Raw genomic sequence first — 8,234 nt, 5'->3', positions numbered from 1 at the left:
CTGGATTATATTGTGACTCCTTAGACTCCTATATATAGAAAGGAGGTTTTGTCATTTGAATCATCCAAGAATTGTTCATTTATGTAATGTAAAGGAGGTTTCCCCCTCGAAGAGGCTGAATTCTAAGGCGTTGATCTATCTTTTCTATCTTTTCTTGAGCTGGTTTCATAGCATTTTGACACAATAATAATATTCAATATAAGATGAATATGCCCCCTTTCAAGTGGGCAATGTGTTATGTAGTTCAACAACAAAATCGATTGAATAAGCATCCCCTCGAACTAGTGAATACTTTAACTCTTGTTCAAATTTATGAGAATGGAATGGTAATAACAAAGCCCCTTAAAAATAATTACAAAGATGCATCTACATGGTTGACATTCACTCCTTTTTTAAATATCTAAGCTTTACAACTTCAAATTGTAAATTCACAATAACAAAAGTTGATTTTCATAAATGGAAACAATTTAGAAGACATCTAGATTAGATTAAAATAAATCTTATAAATCACATCATAAAAAACTACAAATCATTTTTATAATAGAATTGATTATAGAATTTACAGTTTATTTAGATAAAATCTTGATTAAGACAATGTCAATTAGGTTTATCTGAGGTGATTAGGAGGAATGATGTTATCTTCCCTACCCATGTGTTAAAGTATTGATGCTTGAGCTTTGCACCATTATCTTCTTCTTTAATGAAATAGTTAGTATTTTTAATATTAGTATCAAGTTGATTACAAGGCGAGAACCTTTTACAATTTCAGTTGAATCTTCAACTACTTGGTTCAAACATGTCCAAAAAGGACTTGTTTCTGCTACACTTCCTGCATAATGCGAATCTAAACTGATATCGTCTGAAAACCTTCCAGAATACTCGTAAAACTAGAATATACTTGCAATACATAATTTAAAACAGATAATTGACTAGCCTACATTGGACGATCTGACTTCAGGGTTAACTTCAACAATTTCCTCAACAACTTGCCTTAACTACACTAGAGCAGGGACCTGGGTCTCTTCTATCACCTCAGTGTCTTTCTTTGGCATTTTTGAAGCTGCGAGTTGGTTCACATCAAAAAACTCCCTCCTATCCTCACCCGAGTTGACTTCTTCTACACCTTTCCTCCTCAACGATTCAATTTTTGCAAGATACTTATCCAATAGATCAATTTTCACTTGCAGTCTGTCAATATTGGTCTAGAGCGGGCCATTATTTTGACTCAGAAGTAGCAACTAGGCTTGAACCTCCACGACCACTATTTCCCCCTACCTATTTAGCAAAGAAAAAATATGTTCTATCATTGTAGAGAGGTAATCTAGCTGAAAACTTATTTCCTCATTCTCCGAGACAAGCGGCACCTCCATGTCCTCACCCGAGAAACAACCCTCTTTATTTCTGATGGCCTTGGTTTCCAAACTCAAACTTCCATGTGAAGAATGGAGGCCAATCATGCCTTATAAACTTCTTCACTAGGCATACCTGCCCCCACCAAGCCATGGATTTGTTCGCCATCTTCAATGCATTGTACCATCATGTACACTCTACTAACGTGAAATTCGTTACGTGATTAATATCCCTGCAATTCTCTACTTACGCCATTAAAAATCTAAACCTTAAGCGTGATTGCTTCTCCTCACTAATGGAGATGACATTCATTTGCTCCTTCCCACATTTACTATAGATGTGCATGATCTTCCATCTATCCCATACCACATTTATAACCATACTTTTGAGTTAAATGATTACATGGGCCCAGATCTTGGTGGTGATGAGGAGTCGTCATTCTATTGGGGAATGCTTCTAGGGGTTTACAAGACTTGAACGTGGGCCGGCGTGAGGACATCATTCCACACGGTTTTTTATTCCCCCACCTTTACATATTGATCTGATCAATGCACCAATTTCCTGACCTTTGAATTTTTTTTCATGGTAGAGGATTATAAACACCAATGCATTCATCCTAAGCCAATATTCTTTGTTCCAAGTATATTCCCTTATTTGCTAAGGCGTCTTCTTTTGAATTTAGATGCCTATTGACATGATACAACTTAATTGACTCAAATTTTCGTATTTGTATTCTTATTCTTTGCAGAATTAGGGATTGAACCTGGTTGGAGTTCCCTTTGAGCTTAAATACTTGTTGAATGACTATCATGGAGTCTTTGAATACCATTAACTACTAATTTTTTCTTGATATAGCCAACTCTAACCCCTTCTACAAAGCTAAATAATAATAATAATAATAATTAATTAATAATAATAAAATAATAATAATAATTAAAATAATAATAATAATTAATTAATTTATAATATCAATATTTAATAAATAAAAAATCAAATATATTTAAATTATAATAAAATTTTCTCATTCAATTTTAAATAATAACAATAAAATAAAAAACAACATTATATTTATAATCTTATTTCAATTATATATAAAACTAAAAATATATATGGTAGATATAGACTTTTAAAACAACATTATATTTATAATCCTATTTGAATTAATTATATATATTGTCAATATAGACTTTTTTATTATATTCATTAATAAAATGTAATTCAGTGATGGTGAACTCAAATCTACCTGCGAAAGGATCTCTGATCAAATCTTATAAACAACAAATCATGCACACCAATTTAATATTTAAATTAAATATAACCTTAAAATTAAATTGTAATTAATAATAATAAAGGAAATCATAAGCTTCCCACCTTTTTGCCTTTTAATGACATCCCATGGATGCATTTTGATAAGATTGCAACAAGTTCGAGTCGAATTCCGTTTTAATGACATCCCATGAATGCAAGAACCATACCAAACATAGAAATTTAACTACCCACTTCATACTTCTCCAGAATTTTCTTTTAATGTCGACAGGATATCTCTGAGACTACTTTGGTGAGGAGAATTAAAGAGGTTCCAGTGAATAGACTCCTTTGGTGATGGGAAATTAGGGGAGGTTCCAGCGATTTGAACAGCAATGTCTGGTCAACAAAGAATTGAAATGGACTTGAGTTGGTGTTGGTGTGGTCAATTGTGTGTTATGAAAGTAAAAGAATTTTCTACTCAACGGAAGTGGAGACCACCGGCCTCTCTGTCGATCAATGAACCCAACTCTGAAATTACAGTAATACATGGCCATGGCAATGGCAATGGCAGTTAATTATAAAGGAGACCGTTTTTTCATGGATAAGGACAGCTTTTTCATGGTGGTCCTCAGCGAACTTACTGATCTTGTGATTAACCTATCTTAACTCATATACAGGACCTCGTGCCATGCCAGAAAAGCATGGATGTCCTAAGCCCACATTAAGTCTTTCAATTTCACACTAATCTCCATTAAACTTAATTACATCCTTGCCTTCTTACAGTGAACGCCTCTTTCAGCTGAGTTGGTACAGCTGCACAGAAGCAATTAGGCAAAGGTTTTCTCTGTGCAATGTCTACGGTTGTTTGTGAGTGTATGTTCTTAATTTTTACTCCACCGATTCACCACCAAATAATACCCCACAACCAGAAAGACACCGGGCAATCTTCAGGGCTATTGGTATATATATAAATGCCTCCCAGCTGATCACAGTAATCACAGCTACATTCAAACTAGGGTTTCATAGGTTATAAGTTAAGTAGCAGGAGGAAAATGTTGAACTCAAAGACATTACTCTGCCTTTGCCCCTGCTCTTCCAGGGCAGCTGTGAAGTACTTGTTAATTGTCATCCTGCTGGTCATCATTCAGTACCTGGATATAGCAGCAGGAAAGCATTGGCAGACAACCAGGCATTACAAGTTCAATGTAACTATATATACTGCAAATCATTTATACTATGTTGGAGTTCACTAGGGGTGTTTGGGTGTTTGGTTATATTAATCTAATTAGTATAAATGCATTGGGTTGCAGGTGAGGCAGAGCAATGTGACACGTCTTTGCAACACAAAACCTTTGATCACAGTGAACGGACAATATCCAGGACCTACCATTTTTGCTCAGGAGGGAGATCAAGTAATTATAAAACTGGTTAACCATGTCAAGGACAACGTGACTATTCACTGGTAATTATATTTATGATTTTTTTATTTTTTCCAGTAACTTAAGATGTATATTTATGATAAAGTAAGTATTTTGCTGTTTATTATAAAGTGATGTTTACTTGTGATTATTTAATTTATATGGCTGACCTAATCCTACTCATTCATAATAATCACTCAACTTGCCTGCAGCCACTGAATAGTTTTAGAGATCATGTATTTATGTATGTTTTTGCATGCAGGCATGGGATTCGACAGCTGAGATCTGGGTGGGCAGATGGTCCTGGTTATATCACCCAATGTCCACTTCAAACTGGAACGAGTTACGTTTATAACTTCACCATCACAGGACAGAGAGGAACTCTATGGTGGCATGCACACATTTCTTGGTTAAGAGCTAGCGTACATGGTGCCATCATTATATATCCCAAGCCACATGTTCCCTACCCATTTCCCAAGCCATACAAAGAAGTCCCCATTATTCTGGGTAAGTTTATATATTTTAGTACTTTTTATGGATAATCTGGACCTTGTATCAATGGCCTTGTAATCTGGAATTTAATGGTTTTACACACACCACCTTGCAGGAGAATGGTGGAATGCAGACACTGAGAAGGTTATTCAGCAGGCCCTCCAATCAGGGGGAGGTCCAAATGTGTCAGATGCCTACACTATAAATGGACTTCCTGGACCACTTTACAACTGCTCCAATGGTAATGATAATTGTATTTAATTTGTTTATTTATTTGATGTATTGGGTACAAAAGAGGATGTCACTCATTTACTAACCATGGTATGTTATGTAGATACATTTGTTCTTAATGTCAATCCTGGGAAGACATATCTTCTTCGAATCATCAATGCTGCACTCAATGATGAGCTCTTTCTTGCCATTGCAAATCACAGCATGACTGTGGTGGAAGTAGATGCAGTTTATGTGAAGCCTTTCCAGACAGACGCTCTTGTTATAACACCCGGCCAAACCACCAATGTGTTATTCACTGCTAATGCTACTGTTAATGTTGGAGGAGTTAACCAGTTTTACATAGCAGCTCGCCCATTTGCTACAGGGGGTGGAACATTTGATAACTCCACTGTTGCAGGAATTGTGAGCTACAACATTTCCAACTCTAATACCTCTTCCACCATTATAATGCCTAAACTCCCAGCCCTTAATGACACTTCCTTTGCAGCCAACTTTAGTGCAAAACTTAGAAGCTTGGCTACCTCACAATTCCCTGCACTTGTTCCTCAAACAGTTGACAAGAAACTTTTCTTTACAATTGGGTTGGGACTGAATCCTTGTCCAAAAGGGATGGGAAATGCCACATGCCAGGCACCCAATGGGACAAGATTCACTGCATCTGTCAACAATATTTCTTTTGTTCTCCCAAACACAGCTCTTCTTCAGTCTCACTATTTCAAGCAAATGAAAGGAGTTTATAAGACTAATTTTCCAGACAATCCTCCATTCCCATTCAATTACACTGGCACTCCACCCAATAATACACAGGCTGTGAATGGGACTAGAGTAAAAGTCCTTCCCTTTAACACAACTGTTCAATTGATTCTTCAAGACACCAGCATCTTCAGCACAGACAGCCACCCTGTCCATCTCCATGGTTTCAATTTCTTTGTGGTGGGCCAAGGTGTTGGAAACTACAATGAATCAACAGATGCACCAAACTTTAACCTCATTGACCCTGTTGAGAGAAACACTGTGGGAGTTCCCAAAGGAGGTTGGGCTGCTATCAGATTCCGTGCAGACAATCCAGGTAATATATACAAAATATTCACATAATTTCATCTCATTTCCCATGCAACTTTATATTAAATCATAGCATTGCATATATGAAAATTATAATAATGTTTGTTTACTCAATATCCATGGAATATATTCACACAATCTCATCTCATTTCCCATTCAACTTTACATTAAATCATATCATTGCATAGATGAAAATTATAATAATGTTTGTTTACTCAATATCCATGGAATATATGCAGGGGTGTGGTTCATGCACTGTCATTTGGAGGTTCACACATCATGGGGGCTGAAGATGGCGTGGGTAGTAAAGAACGGAAAAGGGCCCCTTCAAACTCTCCCACCTCCCCCTTCTGACCTCCCTCCTTGTTGATCCTCTTCATTTCATCACTTTCATTTCATTATTGTTTCTTGCTTTTCTTTCAGATGTTGTCGACGTAAGGTTTTTGTTAGGAAGATTTCACAATAAGCAGCCTTTTCCTCCAACGAGGAAGATGGCTATTTATTCAAGGAAAGAAAAATGCTTCACACTGGTAATTCAACAAGGGGCAACCAATCACAGTGTGGAACTGTATTGAATCACTGTACATACAAGTGCTTGGTACATGAATAAAAGAGTTATGGGTTCTTCCATGTGTGATATATGAATTACACAGTGATAAGCGTGCTTTTAGACAAAGGTAATGTAAGGCGATTGTAAAACTTTGATTTAATGGCGAAGTTGATGGATTTTCTCTATCAGTTTTTTGTTTTTAATATATAAAATAACAAGTGTAATGTGCAATGTTTGCTTGCTTAGTACCCTTATTATGTATAAAATAATTGATAATTATAATAAATCATTTATATATAACCATGATGGATTTAATGGTGAAGTTGATAGATTTTCTCTCTGAAATGTTAAGACTATTAAAAATAAAATCATACATTCTGTTCTAATCCGTATTGGTAATGTTTATTAGTTTTTTGTTTTAATGTATAAAATAACAAGTGTCATTGCAATGTTTGCTTAGTATGTTTATTATGCATAAAATAATTGATAATTATAATAAATCGTATATATATAAAACGTTTTTTAATATAATTTTAAAATAATATAATATAAAAGAAAATGCTTATCTCTTTTGGATAAAAGATATTGATAAGTCATGATATTGGCCCATCTTATTGTAACAAAGCTTACATAGTTCAAATCCTTAAAATTTATTAAATTTATATTCTATATTAATTAATTTAAAAAATATAAAATATATACTAACATAGCATGTTTCTTCTTTTTTTTGAATGTTGTTTAGTTGACTCAACAATGCAATGCAACGTGAACTTGAGAGTGTCTTTTAATACATTTATTTACATGGAGGTAAATTTTACTGTAATTCTTTTCATCCAATGATAAAAACAAGCGAGTCTAGAAAATAAAATAAAATAAAATATAAAGATGGTGAAAAATTAAAGAGTGAAAATTGTTTACAAATTAATTGTGCCAAATTGCCACTTGTTGCTTAGCAACATTTTACATTTATTTTAGCAAATAATAGCACCACATATGTTTTGTCGTCAACCAGTATAACATGGAGTTTGTTGTGGATACCAAGAAGAATCTACCAAAAATGCCTTCAACCATCTATTGTGGATACTAAGAAGAATTTACCAAACCACTGACTACTTCGGTGTTAATGTAAATGGAGTCGTCTACAGAACCGGAGGAATTGTCTGGACAACCAAAACTGGCAAAAAAAATCAAAAAACCTTGTAGAGGCAGTGTTGAATCATATTTTTGATGGTGGAAATGGATTCAGTACCATCAAAAACTTTTAGGGCACCTAAAATTATGAAGTTTGACAACTTTTACATGGATTCAAAAAATCTTGTAGAGGCAGTGTTGAATCTTATTTTTTATGGTGGAAATGGATTCAGTACCATCAAAAACTTTTAGGACACCTAAAATTATGAAGTTTGACAACTTTTACATGGATTTACAAAATACCCTGCAAATATGGTCAGAATTTCCATAACTTTCAGGGCAAAAAAGCATAATCGTTAGACTACGGCAATGTAAATACCAAATGTGATTTCGGTGGTCTTGTCCTTTCCATCAGTTACATTTAAAAAATCTAACTCATTGTTATTATATTACGATACTCACTATATGCCCCATGAATATGGGCATTTGGCTACCCTTGTCAAAACTTCTATATTTAAGAGAATGCCATGTAGATAGTTTCCCACCATTTTTATACAAATACTTGCTTAAATTATGGTGGTAGTTATTTACATAATATTCTTGCATAGAAAATGGTAGTAGATTTTTTTATTGACATAAAATTTTTGTTAAAAAGATTTCACAATAAACTGCATTTTCCTCCCATGAAAGATGGCTATTTATTCACGGAAAGAAAAATGCTTCACACCTGGCATTCAACGAAGGCAACC

The 8,234-nt window shown here is 34.6% G+C and overlaps 1 protein-coding gene across 1 annotated transcript; it reads left to right on the top strand.

Annotated features, from left to right (window-relative positions):
* Positions 1–3,610: 3,610 nt before the first annotated feature.
* On the top strand, positions 3,611–6,488 carry LOC149239480 (laccase-4-like). Its single transcript, XM_089367153.1, has 6 exons — positions 3,611–3,803; positions 3,909–4,060; positions 4,279–4,523; positions 4,624–4,749; positions 4,843–5,811; positions 6,044–6,488. Exons 1-6 carry the CDS (start codon positions 3,651–3,653, stop codon positions 6,172–6,174), a joined length of 1,776 nt encoding a protein of 591 aa, XP_089223279.1. The 5' UTR covers positions 3,611–3,650; the 3' UTR covers positions 6,175–6,488.
* Positions 6,489–8,234: the final 1,746 nt, after the last annotated feature.

Source organism: Pinus tabuliformis, chromosome 8 (assembly GCF_031772625.1).
Source record: "Pinus tabuliformis cultivar Carrire ecotype Pingquan chromosome 8, CPIR1, whole genome shotgun sequence".
Lineage (NCBI taxonomy): Eukaryota > Viridiplantae > Streptophyta > Pinopsida > Pinales > Pinaceae > Pinus > Pinus tabuliformis.
This window is presented reverse-complemented; position numbering and strand designations above follow the sequence as displayed.

Excerpts from the sequence above, each read along its gene's own strand:
- LOC149239480 (XM_089367153.1), top strand. The coding sequence starts at position 3,651 with ATGTTGAACTCAAAGACATTACTCTGCCTTTGCCCCTGCTCTTCCAGG. Across the intron at positions 4,524-4,623 it reads AGAAGTCCCCATTATTCTGG|GAGAATGGTGGAATGCAGAC; the intron begins GTAAGTTTATAT and ends ACCACCTTGCAG. Across the intron at positions 5,812-6,043 it reads ATTCCGTGCAGACAATCCAG|GGGTGTGGTTCATGCACTGT; the intron begins GTAATATATACA and ends GAATATATGCAG.